This window comes from Chlamydotis macqueenii, chromosome 4 (assembly GCF_036417535.1).
Source record: "Chlamydotis macqueenii isolate bChlMac1 chromosome 4, bChlMac1.mat, whole genome shotgun sequence".
Classification (NCBI taxonomy): domain Eukaryota; kingdom Metazoa; phylum Chordata; class Aves; order Otidiformes; family Otididae; genus Chlamydotis; species Chlamydotis macqueenii.
Genome location: NC_141559.1, coordinates 60,520,166 through 60,538,591, shown reverse-complemented (window position 1 = coordinate 60,538,591; position 18,426 = coordinate 60,520,166). Strand labels below are relative to the sequence as shown.

The window sequence follows — 18,426 nt, the reverse complement described above, 5'->3', positions numbered from 1 at the left end:
AAAACAAAAACCCCTCCCAGTGTAGCTCATTAGTACTAATTCATTGTAGTGGTCATTCATTGGAATTAAGTTTTTTAAAAAAAAAACAAGATTATTATTTCATAGCCATTAAAAAAAAAAAAAAAGCACATGAAGTGATTTTAATTTTGTTTTTTTAGAAATATATCCTGAACATTGAGCAGTGTCTCTCCTTTTTTTATCTATATTGTCAGAGGAACGTTCTATGTACCACACTACCTGAGCAGAATCTTAATGGATTGCCCTTCTTGTGATTTTATGTCAATAGGACTTCAAGAGTTACCAAGCTTATGTGAGTTATTTCTAAGTAGCCTATATCAATAACCTCAGAGCCTATTTGTTGTGACACCGCTCCTGTTACGTCCATGAGATGTATGCCAGGATTGGTGGCTGTTTCCATAGAAACTATAATAGTTACTTCGGTTAAGGGAGCTGAAGAAGACAAAAATTTGGAAGTCTTACTTCAAGGCATGCATTGTACTTGCAGTGCTACTATCTACGAACATCAGATTCTGTTTTAGAAAGCCTCTAAGTAGTATGTATTACAACAATCTTATGCTTAGTCCACTTTATGTCAAATGTAAAGCTCACAGGTAATCATAAATCTAGTGATGTTTATTCACAGCAATGTTCTCCAAAATTCCTTGAACGTAACTTGAAACACAAGAGAAATCTGACACAAATACAAAATCCTTTTAAAACTGTAAACCATGTTCCAGTCTCCTGTCAGCCTGAATTAACATCTCTCTTACTCCCACTTCCTTCTATGTAAATATTAAAATCTATTTGTGTTATACAGCACTCAAACATACACCCTCCTTACACATAATCTAGCAGCAAGCAGAAGATCACTTAATTTAGGATAATGCCTATCCAACACAATGAATTATCAGTGTTAACTAAGCTAACCTGGACACCAGAGAAATACACCTGTATTGGCACAGCTCTTCAATGGGGCTAGTTCACACCACTGTCTTTTTAAACCCTTCTTTCATGATTGCTTTGCTTGCAGCATCCAAACCAGTAAGCAGAGAAATAGCACACAGGCATTGTGGCGCACAGACACCCCCTTCAGGTGAATGGCCAGAATTTCATCCAGAAAAGGTTTATTACTGCAAAGGAAATGAGTTATCTGTTTTTAAGCAGCTTCTCGAAACACGGTAGGAAAAACAAATTATGCCAGAATGTAATGTTCTTCTCCCTTACACTCACAGCACTCAGTTTTCATACAAAAATGATATTATAATTAACAGTCTTCATAATGTAAGACCCATCTTTTTGTAGTTTTATTACATTGTGTGTTCCAGAAACTTTACTGGCATTGCAACTTTATCTATAACATATGCATAACAGATACATATGACTGTTTAATGGGATTTTCAAAACTGCAGTAAAAGTTACATTTCTTTGATCAAAGTAGTACCTGAGCAGTAAAAATGCTGATCATCCACTCCATCTGCACATCTGGTCCATCACAACATATATACCTAGAATGCAATACATGATTAACAAGAAAAACAGTAAGAACTCCTGTTGCAGATAAACTTGTTAAAGAATAAGCTTCTAAACTTCAAATAGTGCTTAGATTAATTTATGAATGCTGTCTGCGTTTATTATTAACATTCCCATAAAAAGACAGGGAAATACAAATACTTCAAATCATCACTTTACCCTACTTCGATGACAATGTATGTGCTTCATAAAGCATGCACATAGGTTTAAAATCTATCATTCTAAATTTATGAAAATCATTTGCTTTGTAGCTACAGAAAGGAGACAGACACCTAACCACAAAAGATTACCAAAATAATATGAATTATGACTGGTTAGTTAATGCAGAAAAACATAACAAAAAGTCAACATGCAAGCAAAATAAGGCCCACTAGTTTTCAAATATTCTTATTTTGAAATTCAACATTTCAACAAATATTAAACACTGAAGTTAAACCAATCAGGTGTTTCATGTTTACCTACCACTGATGCTTTTCAGAAAATACTGCAAGTCCCGAGCTGAAACAAATAAAATTTTAAAAAATTAGTTCCAGAAACTAAGATAAGGACATATTCCCCAAACTGCAGAGATCCATTACCTTTATATAGTGCTTTTAAGTGGAAAAAGAAAAAAAAATTACAAAGTTTAAATGTGCACTGCAAATCTAGAATGAAATTGCGGGTTTGATGATGGATTTTGCTCATTTTCTAACAGCTGATTCACAGGTAATGAACATTCTGTTCTGGACAAAGGGTTATAGCTGAGCCCTGCAGATGATGTCTAACAACTTGTCTCATTTTGGCTGTAGCTGTACTTTCTGAAAGCTGCTGAAAGTAAAAGTGCTAAGATGGTGCTCAGCAAAGAGTCCACTACAGTGCAGAAGTCAGAGGGAAGAGAGGTATGCTTGCACTATAAACAGAAGGAATCACACAAGTCTACAGAGATTTAAAAATTGCTGGGGAAAAAAAAGGGAGTAGGTGCACAATGAAGTCTCTGATGTAAAAGAAACACAGACACTCCTGGACATCCGGAAGACACTTGTCAAAATCTGCTTTTGAAAGTAGACTGAAAATAAACCTCAAGGAAGTAACCTACCTGCAAAGACTCATTTACATAATCTTTTTATTCCTGTTTTGGACTAATCTGCTACTTATGCTGTGCTTAACTCAAACAAACAAACAAAAAAAACCCAACAAAAACAAAATCACAAACCCCCAAAAAAACCAATGAAACAAGCCACCAACTTTTTATTCAACAGAACTAAGCTTTGAAATTTACAGACCTTTTTGGGGTGTTTTGATGTACCAACTGTACAGGAAAAGTTCAGTCAGATCTGTTTAAGGGCTACAGTCTACTTAGAATCCTCTTGGGATAGGATCCTATGCACATTGTCTCAGTGTCTCAAAGCTTTGACTGAACAAGTACTGGAAACATCTGAGAAAAAAACGGTGTCATTTTTCACTGCTCTTTACCAGAGACATAGTCACAGATATTTGTAAAGGGCACTGTAGTCTTCAGCTAGAAGAAACATCAAAATAACAAGGATCCTGAAAAAGTAAAATCCTCTGCTGAACAACAGGGGTTGTCACTAAAGCCCATGACTAGTTGGTTTTGTCTTCTCTCTTTTTTCTTAGTGCAAAGAAGGTGTGTCTGCCAATAAAATGCAGGACACATACTGCAAAACTACGTGAGCTACAGCAGCAAACACATCCACAAGAGATAATACACTTAAGATTAAGAAAAGCCAATCAATAAAGTAATTTCCTAGCATAGGAGAGTTAACATGAAACACAAAAACAGACATAGAAACAGAACAAATAATATTATAGAGGGTAATTTAATTCAGCATAGTTCAGTTGGCTTCTTGACTTTTCCTCGTTTCACCATGTTTTATGTTCCCCTTTCTTGACAATACAAGTACCTTGCTACACAATGATTAACTTATTTTCTTTTCTATTCTTACTTTGTTGGTGGCTTCATTTTCTTTTTCACTCCAAGATAAAGCTTCAGGGAATTGACAGGCAACACTTTTTCAGGTTTGCTAGCCTGCAAATAAAGTAAGATTCCAATTATTGTATCAGGAATGCACAAAAGAGGAAATACCACATGACTGTCTTCACAGTTGGCCTTCCTTCACGGGCTGCACCCCTCTTTTCTAACAGATCATTATGTTTTTCCTCTCTTTTTTTCCCATTAACGAAGTGTGCCAATCACTATTACTAGAAACAGATTAACTAAGAACTTGAGGTTTACATGAAGTCACAAAACTGTAACACAATTGGAATAATGAAAATATGGTGATAAAATTTACAAAACTGAAGTGCTGTACTATATGGACACAAGCTGTTTGAGAGAGACATGCAGGGAAGATGAGGAGTGAGGCTGCCCTCTGTTCAAGGAGCTCTTCTATGAGATGGACAACATCATGATGAGTGTTTGCTTCAGATCACCCAATCAGGATGAAAAAAAGAAGATTAAGTCTATAAACAATCCAAGGAAGTCTCTGAGTAACAAGTCCTGACTCTTATGGAGCAGGGGATGAGGAAGGCAGGGCTTTGCTCTCCCTGGTATCTTCTAGCAGGACAACACAGTGGGACACAAACAATCCAGTTGATTCCTGGGTGGTGATACGGATAACTTCTTGACACCAGTACTAGATGGACCAACAACGGGTGATGCACATCTGGGTCTGCTATTCACAGACAAGGAAGAACTGGTCAGGGATGTGCTAATAAATTGTAGTTTTGGCCACAGTTACCATGAAATAGTACAGCTCAAGATCCTGAGGGCAAAAAGATGAAAAGTTAGCAGAGGACACATCACAAAGATTAGAAGAGAAATGTTTGGCTTATTCAAGGAACTTATAGGTGAGTGTCCATTGGAGGAGTCAACTCTGAAGTGTAAAGGAACTCAGGGAAGCTGGCAAGTCTTTAAGAACAGCATTCTACAAGAACAAGAAAAATTCATTCCAATACTGAGGAAAACAAGTAGATTTATCAGGAGACAAGCCCAGGTAAACAGGTTGCTTATGGTGGAGCTCCAATAAAGACAAAAGTAGTATACAAGAGATGGAAGCAGGGAGAGACTATTGTTCTGGTTTTGTTAGTGGGGGGGGGCCTAAGGTGGTAGCTTCTGTAGGAAACTGCTAGAAGTTGCTCCCCTTTGTTTAGTGGACTCGGCCGGGCCTAGGGCGGACCCACTGCTGGCCAAGGCCGACCCAATTGGTAGCAGAATGTCCCATCCCGTGATAATGCCTCTGCGATAATGTATTTAAGAAGGGGAAAACAGAAAAAGAGAAGAGAGATGTGAAGCAGCTGAGCGGGGGGCAGAGAGAGGGAGGCGCGAGCCTTGTGGGCCTTGCAGGCCTCACCCTCTGGCCTTCCGCCAGGCAGCCAACTGGGCCCGACTCGGCCCGGCCTGGCTGCAAGAAGTGGAGAGGAGATGAGAAGTTGAAGTGAATAAGATGTGAAAAGGATCCTGAGAGGTGTCTGCCAGCCTGTTGTGAGGAACGGCTGCAGACGCCAAGGTCAGTGAAGAAGGAGGGGGAGGAGTAACGCAGCTCCTGGACAAGATTCCCCTGCAGCCTGTGGTGATGACCATGGTGGAGCAGGTTGTCCCGCTGCAGCCCATGGAGGTCCACGGAGGGGCAGAGATCCACCTGGAGCCTGTGGAGGACCCCATGCAGGAGCAGGTGGAGGCCTGAAGGAGGCTGTGGCCCATGGAGGGCCCGCTGGGACAGCCGTTCTAGAGGGACTGCACCCGTGGAAGAGATGACCCACGCCGGAGCAGTTTCATGAAGGACTGTGGCCCGTGGGAGGGACCCCATGCTAGAGCAGGGGAGGAATGCGAGGAGTTCTTCCCCCAACGATGATACAGCGGCACAAAACAACGCGTGATGAACTGACCGCGACCCCCATTCTCTTTTCCCTGTCCCCTGTGCCGCTCGGGAGGGGAAGGTAGTAGAGATAATGTTAAGCTCGGGAAGAGGGAGGGGTGGTGGGAGGTTATCTTGTTCCCAGTCTCATTCTCCTGCTAATTTTAGAAATAAATGAGTGTTTTTCCCCAAGTCGAGTCTGTTTTGCCCGTAACAGTAATTTTAAGGATTTCTTCCTGTCCGTATCTCAAACCTTGAGCTGTTTTTTCTTACATCATCTCCTCCTATTCTCTCGGAGGGTGGGGGGAGCGAGACAGAGACTGCGTAGGCTGGTCCCGATTGGGGCTGAACTACTACACTATGAACGAAGAAATTTAGAAACACTGCTGAGGATACATAGATATAGTGTTAGGAAAGACAAAGCTGATTTGGAAGAGAGACCTGCTATGGGCATTAAGGATAACATGAAGAGCTGCTACACTGGTACCTTAGTAATTAAAGCGTGAACAAGAAAAATGTAGACCCTGTGCTGAACAGGGAAGGTGAATTAGCAACAGCAGACACAAGTAAGGCTAAAGTAACTCAGTATCTTCTTTGTATTAGTCATCACACCAGCACGGTCTCCTAGGCCTCTATGCTTACAGACAGGGTTCAAAGAGGAGAATAATGAATGCACCAGAGGAAGACTTCAGAGAATTTAAGTCATGCAAGTCCATTGGATCAGACAGGCTGCATCCAAGGGTTCTGAGTGTGCTGGCTGACATCCTTGAAAGGCTGCTCTGTGTCATCTTGGAAGTGTTAGAGATCAAGGGCAACTACTGGTAACTGGAAAAAGGAAAACATTGCATCCATCCTCAGTAAAGCCTGAAAAGATAACTTGAAGACTTAGTTGCCTGCCAGCCTCATTTCAGTTCCTGGTGAAATACTGGAGTGAGTTTTCTTGGAGCATGTTCCTGAGCACATGTAAGAGAGGGTGCTACTGAGAACATGCAGCATGACCAATGTGATTGATTTCTACAATAAAATGACTGGATTTGTAGATGAGTGGATGTCATTTACCTCAGCTTTTATCAAGGCTTCTCACACCATCTCCCACAATATTCTTCTACCCAAGCTAGGATGTTACTCTCTGAACAGGTGGACATCTGTATCAGTAAAAAGCTAATTGCACCATCAGTCTCAGAGGGTGATGGTTAATCAGACATACTCTAACTGCAGACCTATAGCAAGGGGAGTACTGCAAAGGTCTGTCCTGGGACTTGTCATTTTTTAACATCTTCATCAATGACTTGGAGGAGCCAATCATCAGGTTTGCACAATGATGCAGAGGACCAATCAATATGCTTGGGGGCAGGGCTGACTTTTAGAGGGATGTATACAGGACAAAGAAATAGGCCAACAGAAATCTTATGAAATTCAACAATAAATACGAAGTCCTGCACTGAGGAAGGAAAAAAAAAATAAATCTTGCAATGACACAGACTGGGGAGCAGCTCTGCTGAGAAGGACCTGAGGGTGCTGGTACATGGCAAGCTGGGCATAAGCCAGCAGTGTGCTCTGGCAGCAAAGGAGGCAGGCCTCCTGGGCTATGTTAGCAGAAGCACAGCTGGTAGGTTGAGGAGAGTAATTTTCCCCCTCTGCTCAGCACTTGTCAGACTGCAGCTGCAGCCCTGCATCCAGTTTTGGGCCCCTCATAGAAAAAAAAAAAGAGAACAAATAATCTGGGGTGAGTTCAGTAGAGGCCCATGAAACTGGCTGGGGGCTTGAGCATTTGCCCTGTGATGAGAGGCTGACTTAACAGCAGACCCCCAGCACCTACAGGGAAGTTATCAAGACTGAGTGAGGCTCTTCAACTCATAAGAAGATGACTAGGTATAAAGAGAAACTTTTTCCCATGAGGACAGCCAGGCACTGCAACCAACTGCCCAGAAAGCTCTTGCCATCTCCATCCTCAGGGGTTTTCAAGATGTAACTAACTGCATCAAGCCCTGAGCTACTTGTTCTGAACCCTGTTGCTAGCTCTGCTGTGAACAGGAAGTTGGACTAGAGATCTCCTGAGGTTTCTTCCTTCCTTGTTCCTTCTTGAACAAACTACCTCTAGCCAACCTACAACAGACGTACACCCTCTCTAGGTGTGAGAACTGAACATGTCTGTAGGACAAAATACTGAAAGGAAACAAAAAATTCTCATGTACACTGTTCTACTAAAGAACACAACATCATCCCTTTAATACTTTTTAGGTCAAGTGTTCTACCTTTCTATATAGAAAAGAAAAAAAAACAAACTACTTAACAAATCCCAGTACAGAAAGCTACTCCATAGTGTTTACTGTTCTGGATTACCAGTTTCTCCTCTACAGCTTGCAATCTCTAACACTCCAGTGTGGGGGGAAAAGAGAGAGAATCTGAGATGGAAGAAATAGTTAAGAAAACAAAACAAAAGAAAAACTACACAACCGTTTTACGGTTGGTCATCTTGTGTAACTTCCCACTCAAAGGAAGAGTACTGCCAGGATGAAAAAAAACCACCCTACAAAACATACTATTTAGTTAAACAACACCATATTTCTCACGAAAATGTACCTTAAGGCAGCCATTCACCATGTGTGAGCTTATCTCTTAACTACAGTATATCAAAGCGGTACACTGTTTCAGTCAATCAGCACAATATTGTAATCAAATGCAGAGTTATCATCGAAACTTCACTTTTTTATAATTGCTCTTAACTAAGAAAAACACTTAACAGAATGTATCTTCACCTGCATATACAAACTTAATATACTGTTCATGAGAATGTATAAATTAATTAGTACATGCAGTCTTACTAAATACAATTTTCCATCTGCAATGTCAAGCTTTCCTACTATTCATTTTTAAATATGACTAAAATTAAACCAAGATTATTGGTGGTAGATGAACATCTCTTAAAATAAAATAAAACAAACTGATACACACTATTTGGTCAGAATGGTATTTCCATTTACTTTTTTCAAAAAAAAAAAAAAACAAATGTAAAGCCATTTAAAAGTAATACTATTCAAAATTCCACCTGAATTGGGGAATGTAATGTTTTATAAATTAGAATGGCTTAAAAAAGCAGACTGTAAAGTAGTACAACAATCCTACCATAAACTCTTTCCAATATACTAATTAAGGTTTTATGGGCATATTAATTTATTCTCACATATGTGCCAATTTGAGTTTTAGCACTAAATTATGAGACACTATTTTTGACATTTTGGGGTCATTCTAATTAAGATTATATCCACAGTACCACAAGACGACACCATATTTCTTTTGCATTATCTCACTTAAAAAATGGATCTGTCTTTAAAAAAAGTACTTCATGAAGCTCAGCAAGTATGCTTCTACATTTGCTGGATGGGCAAAATCAGCATTCAGCAAGAATAAAAGCACTTAAAATAAAGATTTTTTTTAAAACCAAAAATCATCAAAACTAAAATGAAAACATAGTTCATGACTCATATTATTTCATTTTATACTTTAATACAAGGTGTGTACACCCAAAAACACTCTTTAAAAAAAACTCCCACAAGATATTTAAAATTAAACCCTCTATGCTATTAAGCATGTCTGAATTTGCTTCTGTGGAATTCTCAGGTATATCTAATTATCAGTACTAGTTTCTAGAGGACTAAGAATACATCCAAAAACTGTTGCTGGGAAGCAGAGGAAGATTCTGCTGGTACACTGAGACTTATTGTTTCCTATAGTCTCTTCTATAATGACTCTTGTAGGTATAAGGACCTTGTTGCTTGTAATTTCTAAAGGCTTTGTATGAGATACCAAGAAAAAATGGCATGCACGCCACTTAAGTTCTACTACTGCTCTCTGCAGTAGGTTTTAAAAAAATTTATTCACAGCATAAGCTGCAGGCATTCCTAAACATTGGTTTACTTTAGTTTCTTAAAGCTTATAGTAATGCATAATTACAATAGCTAAATGAGCAACTGACAAAAACTCCTTTTACAAGAGCCTCTGTGACACAGTAAGATAAAAATCTTGTATTTCAACCCCAGACTCTAGAAGTTGCCATTTAATATCAGAAATATTGATCTGTTTGCCTTTCTTCTCTTTTACATTTAAAAAAAAAGCTTAAGTGAGTGCTTAAGTTTGGTGAAAAATTTGTCTGTTGTACCTTCATATCCTTATAAATAAGCAAGTTTCCTTCCCGTAACACAAAGTAACGCTCTTGAAATTTGTTTCCAGACAGTAGTTTTGATGGTTCTTCTTTGTACTTCATATTGCCTGCTTTCACGCTACCTTTCTCATTTTTCTCTATCAAGAAAATAAAAAGCATTTTGTTAGAAGATTTTACAACACTAGAAGCTGTTGTTTTTTAAGTGTCCTTATTATTATTGTTTATCAAAAGGGTAAAATTACAACTCCATTGATTAGTTATTATGTCATATATATGAAAAATAATAAATTCAATTTGAAACAACATATAAATATATAATTATATAATAATTTTAAAAATATAATTACATATTAGTAAGAGAATCATTCTTAAATATTGACACCATTATTATTATTTCAGTTACTGGGGAAAAAGTCTTCTCTGTTTCACTCCTAAGATAACATGGAAAGAATCCATCAACACACTTTAATTAACATAATCTTTTCAGAATAGAATGTGCAGTTAAGTCCAAAAGTATTACATGGATACTTCTAAACTCTATGCTTCAGAGAGGCAAAAAATTTCCACAAATACATTATTTTATCATAAGTCTGTCTACATTTTTCTGTTTGAGTCAAAATATATACAGAAACACCCATATAACAGGTAAAAATAATACATAAATAAATAAATAAGTTGGGCACACACAAAAAAAAAACCAAACCCAAACGAGCACTTTGCATTCAGCTTTATAAAACATTCAACGCTGTACTGAAAAAGCTTTTTTTTTTTTTTAAAAAAACAAAAAACAAACAGAACCACAGTTGTCAATGAGGGAGACTAGGTTTTTCAGTACATTCTCGGCAATTTAAAATTCTAAATAAAATAATACAAAAAAGTATTACTACTACATATAAACTATTGCATCACCACTTCTAGATTATTTTTGGTTTTTTATTCTGCCCAGTATACGATGTTTGGGTTTTTAAACTAGTTTATCAGCTTTTCACAGCAAATTTACTTTCAAACAGCAAAAACTTCTGACTAATTACAGTAATTACCATGCTGATATGACTCCTGCATATAAACTCAAACCAAACCAGCACTTCAACACAGTAAGGAACAATGAAAGAAAAAAAAATAATAATTCCTACTTGCATCTTATGAAGTCTTTATGAAAGAGCACAGAATTCAGCAGAATTCTGAAATATTCTTTTCTCCTTGAGGTAACTACTGCTGGAAGCAGACTGCCAGCACAAAGAGAGAGCAGCTAGGGCAGGAGATGAACTCTTCTCCTCCATTCCATTCAACACCATTTCATCTTGAAAAGGGAGCCATACTAATAAGGCTAATAATTCCTTTACCCCAACACACTACAAGCCTACTACTTACGCCACATTTTGGCTTTCATCACCTATTTTCTTTTGCTACATGTAGATATTTCCTGTAAATCATTCACTTATTCAGGAAACACTGAATAAACTCGTTTAGGAATCCCAGAACAATATCACTAGTTTTCATAATGTATTAATTTCCAACTAGTAAAGAAAACTGTAGTGTAAAAGGAGTATATGGTGTGTGGAGAATCCTTACCTAATTACTCAATTGGCTCTTTTCCTTGAAATTCTACTTAGGATTTGAGCACCTCATATCAAAACTCTGTTATTAAGAAGCAGCACATGATAATCTCAAAAAATAAGAATAAAGTGTTTTAAATAAATCAACTCTAAAAAGTAAAAAAAACCCCAAATTTTCATTTGGTCAGGAAAGACAGGAATACAAAAAAAGACCGACTTTCATAGTTTGCGTGATTATTTTTATTTGTGAAGAGCACTATTACACAGCCACAGCTAACTACACAGTTATGCTTTGGAAGTGATACTTGCTGTAACATGTACGAATCAAACTTCCGTATTTTTTCAATTTTTATACATTCTGCTAAATGAGCAGTCAATATCTTCAAGTACTCCATGACATGCACAAACTAAGTATGAGAGGTGACAAGGAGAATTAAGAATTCGGATGAAGCATCACAAATGACCATAAAATCCAACATATAATACAAATATATAGCACAGTACTGTTTGCAACTATCTGTATTTCACTATTTATGGTTTTTGTCCTTCTTTTTAAGAGCCTGTAGACAGTTATTCCACACATTACTATTTAGGAAGAGTCTCAGCATTTTAACAGTGAATAATGTATTAACGCATTAGATGCATAGTTGTGCATGCACAAAAAGTACATAAGTGATATCCCGTCTCAAACATCCACTTATGCAAATACACTTTAAAATGCATACAAAAGCCCAGTTAGGCTGTATTTGAAAACTTAGAGTCAGACTCTACTATAATTTGTACAGTGTAGAGAGACTTTGGGACTAAGCTGATAAATTGAATCTCAATCTCATCTTTCATACTGTCTGAAAAACAGCTGTTTAAAGAGTCAGAATTAAATTATCCCTTCTACTAACCTCAATTATTTGCAAAAAGAAGATAATTAAAAATGGTGAATCTAATTCCCCCTTGCTTTATATCTTAGTACAAACTGAAGTTACGAAGAACGTTTAAAAATATAATGGAAATTAAAAAGATAATAAACTTCTTTGATTTCATCAGATAAATCCAACTACATTCTAATCAGCATGCTTGTCATAAAAGTATTTTCACTAGAGTTTAAGATAGAATCTAAAGCCATAATCAATACATTTCAAGAATTAAAATCAGAAGTTACTTGGATTGCCTCAAAGTGCAATTAAACACTCAAAGTTAAAGAAAATGCTACCATATACTCTCTTTGCCAACAAGAATACTTATTTCATGTTCAGAATAGAATATGAATCCTTATCCAAACAATCATAAGCTTTTTTCCTTTTTCTTTTTTTTTTGTTTGTTTGTTTGTTTTTGGTTTTTTTTTTTTAAAGCATATCAAATTAGAGTAGCAGGATACTTCCACATCTGTACCAAACTGGAAGATTTTAAGATTTCTGCACATAGCTCTCAAAATAACAAAAACTCATGCTAAACTTCACAGCATTCCCTCCAGAGCAAAACTTCAAACACTTGATACTTACAAACATCTTAGAAAAGCCTGAAGGAAAAATAGTAATACTCTAAACTGATTATATTCTATAGTCTTTAGAAGCCAGTATTTCATAAAGTAAATGTAAAATAATTAGGATGTGTCCTAATCAGAATGATTTTTCAGACATAAACTTTACAAAACATGCAAAACTTTCTAGAACTTTGCAACTACTAGGAAATAGATGCACTTAATCAATTCAGGATTGATCCACCTATGGGTTAGAAGTTTGTGTTTCAAATACTATCTCTGAATAATAGCTCCCATTCTCAGAAATCAATACTTCCCACTCAAATTATACAACTCTTTATTGGTAAAATTTCAAGGACTTATACACACATACTTTATAGTGAATCTATTCTCTCATATTTTTCTAACAAATAAAACATAAATGTGACAAATTTTCAAGTAAGGAGAAGAAAAAGCGTCTTGAAATAGAACTAAGCCCTACTGAGTATCTCTTACACTAAAATATAATGCACACCTTGCCCTGCTGAACAGCACTTGAAAGAGTGCTCCTGCAAGAAGCATGAAAAGCTGGAATGGAATAAATTGTCAAGACAGAATAATTAAAGATCTGGAAGAAAGTGGAAAATTCACCACAGATTTACTGAAACATAACACAAATAAACTTTTTTTTTTTTCCCTTGAAAAGGTAAGTTGATTTCTAGACAAGAGAAAATATACATCTAGACCTCAATATAATGTTAGATATTGCACACCATGAGAAATTAGTTTTAAATGGAGAAAATTATGAGTATAATAATTATGAAAAAGGAGAATATACTATGTATAAGGAACATGGGAAAAGTTGCACTGACAGGGAAGATAATGAGAAGTTGCCAAGTTGAAATGAGGCTAACAGAGTTTTTCCTTTAGGCTTACTGTTGAGCCAACATTATTTCAAACATCACTAAAGCCTCTGGAAGAAAAAGGAGAAAAGTGCTGATGACACAAAGCTCTGAGGTAACACTAACAGAAAAAAAAAGGTCAGGACTATTGTAATTTAGCCTGTAAGATTCTAATATACACCAGAGAACCAAAGGAAATTGATGGAATTCAGTTATAAACATAATATGATCACAGCCATATTAATTTTACTGCAAAGGAGGACGACACCCATCCACCCTGTTGTCCATTACTATGGGCTGAATCCACTGTTAAAAAACATACTTCAAATAGGAGTGGTTTAACATGTGGCCTCAGCCCTACTACTTAGTGAGGAGGAACTATCCACATAAAGACGCTGAAAAGATTAATGTCTCCCCTTCTTCCTTCAAGTTAGCAGTTATTTCTTGTGCACTTTGAGATGGAGAGCCCCAGCATAACCACAACTGCTGCCTCATCTAGACACCGGGAGCATCCCTTCCCCAAGGGCCTAATACTGTATCTTTTCTCACTCAAATTAGATTGGAAACAGGAACAATAAACACTTAGATTCCTGCAAATACAAAACGTGGATGAATGGTGCAGACTTTCCGTGCATCTTTGCCTACACTTAATATACACACAGTTTTGTTGAAGCTAGTGAACTTGATCCTCAGTACTGCTAATGTTTCAGAGCAAAGTTACAAGCTAAATGCGGACTCGAGAACTCTTTACAAGATGAAATGACTACAGAAGTGTTTTTATTTTAAACATTATTTAGAAAAAGTAGTATTTTAGAGATTAAAATATGGTCACCATGTAAAAGTTCCTTAAAATGGCAATTCCACTTTCAAGAAAAGGTTTTGTAATACACAAGATTACTCTGCAATGTAGAGCTTGCAAAGGTCAACACTGTAAGTCTGCAGTCTTGCTGAGATTTTTCTCTTCAAATCACTAAGAAAATGACTATAACTTTAGAAAAAAAAGTTTTAAATTATTTTAACACCAAAAAAGCATCAATAAATGTAAACATTAGTCTAGATACATTGGCTTTTGACTTAAAGTCAAACTGATCAGAACTGATGCAAACAATTACTGTGATGAATAGGGAGAACAAATGGGTATAGAAATTAGGAGAGAAGAAGGAGGGCAAATGGCAGATCTCCACTTAAAAAAGTACTAGATTTTGTAAACTGAACTTCAGGCACTAGCCTAAAGCTGACATGTTTCTCAGAGCAGTGGTTCACACATTCTCTTTTCTGATTATACCTCAACAGATACTGAGCGAGGTGATGGGAGTTTATATATCGAGCTTTTAATGAAGTACGCCATTTCTCTCTATTGACTATCTGCTATGGCACGTGTAGAGATAGTGAAACGCAAACATAAAAGTCATGAATAGCACAGCTGTCAAGGTTGGTTCATGTTTGTGGAATACACTTTTACGTGAATAAAGGATGATGAGAGAAGGCTACTACTTTCAGAAGAATAAGCATAACAGCACTACTTTTACATCTTGAAATCAAGACATAAGATATATATAGATGGAGAGACTAATCCTTCTTGTGTATGGGGAAGAGATCTAAAGGAAAATAAAAGATTACATATTTTAAAAGTCATTAGGTGAAATGAGATGGACATTAAATTAGGCATCATGTGTCACCACTGCATGTTTTACAGTGACAGCATACAGTATTTCAACAGCTTGAAAGCAGGACAGTAATTTTTGGAAATGTTTAACTTCTAAATCCCTGCTTATCTCGGAGGGAATACTGCTTATTATATGGAATACTTAAATCTAGATATTATGTAAAAAAATAAAATAGGACTGAGGCAGCTTGTAAATCATATTTTTCCACTATATATTTGAGCTGTATTTCCTTTCAAGTGTCAAATCTAAATTCCTCATCCTTTTAAAAGGCCACATACTCTTTAAGTCATTCAATTGCTTGAGTATGTCATTCAAATTAGCTTTATGGTTTGGAGGCATGGGATTATAGAACAGAAATTATTATATAATATAATTATATCATTATATATCAATTATATATCTTATATACAATGTAATCACTAAATACACAAGATATATGTATATTTACACTCAGAGCGAGTGTAGTGTATTATGTATGTGGATGGACTGCAGAACTGCACTATGGATAAAACAGCAGTCTCAAGCTCCAGAGGAGAAGTTCACAAACTGTGAAATGAATCCAGAGCTTCTATGTACTTTTATGTTCAAATGGAAGAGCTTATAGTTTGTAGAAACAAGAATATACATATTTTCTATATTGTAAAAGGAAGTCAGTACAACCCTCAGTAAATCAGTAACTTTTATAAAGTAGTAGTAATTCAGACATTCTGGGATACTTTGCCCCACGGAAACAGCTATCCTTACATCCCCACATGAAACACCTTAAGTTTTAAAAAATATATACATACCACTGTAGAGTTTTATCTTGTCTGCTGTTAGAAATCTCTTTATTATCAGATATGCAGTGCCAGGCTCTGGTAGTGAACTCCAGTGAAGAACTTGTTCTAGTACATTCTCTGTATAATGCAAAGGACGTTCTGAAAAATGCCAGGGAGAAAAAAAACAAAACAAAACAAAACCCAACAATGTTGAAATAAAACCAAAACACTAAGGTTGGAGACCCTTAGAAATTACACATGGCTATACACAACACTGTCTCATTCACTTTGAGCTACAGAAGGAAAACACTGTTTTCAAAATAAGACAATTAGGCACTTTATTGACTTTCTGCAGCAATACCTTTGCTGGCAGGGTCTGCACAGGTAACAAATATCAAATAAAACAAGCAGTAGCGATATGTTCAGTGACTTTTCTATCTAATTACAAATATTTTCTTACGCAAAGACATTAAAACACTGCTTTTAAACTAAATACAAAAGTTAGGAACTATCACAGAGCATGCCTAAATAAGATCAAACAGAACTGAGACCTGCAGCTGTGCTGGGCCTGACTGGCCTCGGCTCAATACAAAAATGAATCATCATAGCTACCAATTCTCTGCAATCAAAATCCAAAGATTTTGGAGCAGTTACAGTGAAAAAAAAATTTGCATAGATTTTATTTTCTGTTAATGATCAAAGCAGACTGACACAGACTCTTGGTTTCACTACATTCCTTTTACTACAAAAGTATGTGGTCTCACTAGGTCTTCTCTTGTTGCTGTGGCTGGGGAATTTCCAGACTAGTACTTTTACATTCCAGTCTCATACAAAGAGTACAGCAAGATTAAAATCCCAATAGATGAAGGCATGACTACACCGTGTGTGTGCACTTCAGCACTGGCTGCTCAAACATACATTTCTTGCTAGACAGGTATCCATCCATCCTAAATGAGGAACTCTGAGACCCTTTCACACGATTGTAAAACTGCAGTGATAAGAAAGTCCAGGCAATATTGCATATAAAACCCAGTTCACGCATCAAATGAAAGTAGGGAAGACCTTGTAAATAGTCCCTAAATCTGCATCACCATATCCAGCAGAAATCTGAGCATGACATGTACTGCAACAAAGCCTGAGGTATCATACAATGCAACACTCATGCGGATGGAGGGAGACGGTACAGTTCCCCTCTCTATAAATCCCTCCTCCACACACACACACCCACACCCCTGCAGGCTTTCATCTGCTCAGCTGTAGGCAGCTACTGTAATTCATTAAATTAATGAAAGCACAAGAACCTTAACGATAGCTTTGTGCGCTACAACTTAGATCAGTGGATCCAAGTGTCATTTTAACTCCAAAGAGAGATTTTTCCGAAAGTTCTGAGTTTCCATTTGCATATCATCTTATGTGGGTCAGACCTTGAGAAGATCTGGGTATAGCTCCTGGAAAGTCACACTTGTGTGACACTGTCATGTTGGGTCAGGCAGTCTAGCCCTGTGTCTCTTGAGTATGAAGGGGGAAAGTATGCCACTATAATCTCATTTTTCATTTCTGCTAGGGTGGATAAATATGAAATGTCAACAGCTGCTTTGGGACTGTCCAGCACTACACTCTAGCAGAACATATTTCCTGAACACCTGAACACCAGCATTTCAGAAAGTGGCAGTCACAAATAACACACTTAAGTGACAGAAAAAACTGTTTTGGGGTGCAAAAAAACTGCTTTACCTGTCGGCTTTTTATACTACTTACATAAAGATTTTATTATTCAGACATGACAACAAAGCAGCCTAACAAAAATACTATTCTGTAGACAGCAGCTCAGTCCCTACTTTAGAACACCATGTCTTCTGGCCCTTTTGTCTTAAATGGTCAAATTTTTAAAATTTCTTCGCAACTTTTGCAAAACTGTGGACTCTGATGAGATAAAGTTAAAACAACTTGTTGCCTTTGTAGAAGACAGAAAAATACATTTTAAGGAGAAGAACTTCACAAATCAAAGGCAGGAAACACTGTCAAATCACCACATCTTCCTAGAACACCAGCACTCCCAGATAAACACCTACTGTTTTATTTATAGTTACATTTAAGACCACCTGTCATCATGGATTACACGGTACATAAATCATCATGCTGAAATGCATTAGCTATTTTACTGGCAACACACCTCAATTACAAACTATCCATCAAGCACAAATTACTAAAAAAAATATACACCCTACTTTGTAAAAGCATATGGTGTTGAACATTCTGCATTAGTTTAGATAAAATTATCAATTATTTCAACTTTTCTATATGCAAATAATTTAGCTGATTTTTAATATTGCTATTTTAGTATTTTGAACAGCAAGCTGTCAACACATACATCCAATTACCCTTTTACTTAGGTCATCATATGCTGGTAAATATCCAAAACCAGTAATTTTCACCTTAAACAACATGAACTATCAGGAGAAAATTACTCTTTTAGAAAATATAAGACTAATTTCCTTGCCTTCTCAGGGTTTGCTTTCAGGGCAGTGTATCTTGAAAAGTAAA

General features: G+C 36.8%; 1 protein-coding gene across 1 annotated transcript in view; it reads right to left on the bottom strand.

The window, feature by feature from the left end:
• Positions 1-18,426, bottom strand: part of ARAP2 (ArfGAP with RhoGAP domain, ankyrin repeat and PH domain 2) — a 132,611-nt gene that overhangs the window by 10,822 nt on the left and 103,363 nt on the right. Inside the window, exons 26-30 of the mRNA XM_086747225.1 lie at positions 15,913-16,041; positions 9,544-9,683; positions 3,474-3,556; positions 1,993-2,028; positions 1,442-1,505 (exon numbers count right to left, since the gene is read on the bottom strand). Coding sequence (XP_086603351.1) covers positions 1,442-1,505; positions 1,993-2,028; positions 3,474-3,556; positions 9,544-9,683; positions 15,913-16,041 — 452 coding nt within the window. The remainder of the gene's footprint in view (positions 1-1,441; positions 1,506-1,992; positions 2,029-3,473; positions 3,557-9,543; positions 9,684-15,912; positions 16,042-18,426) is intronic.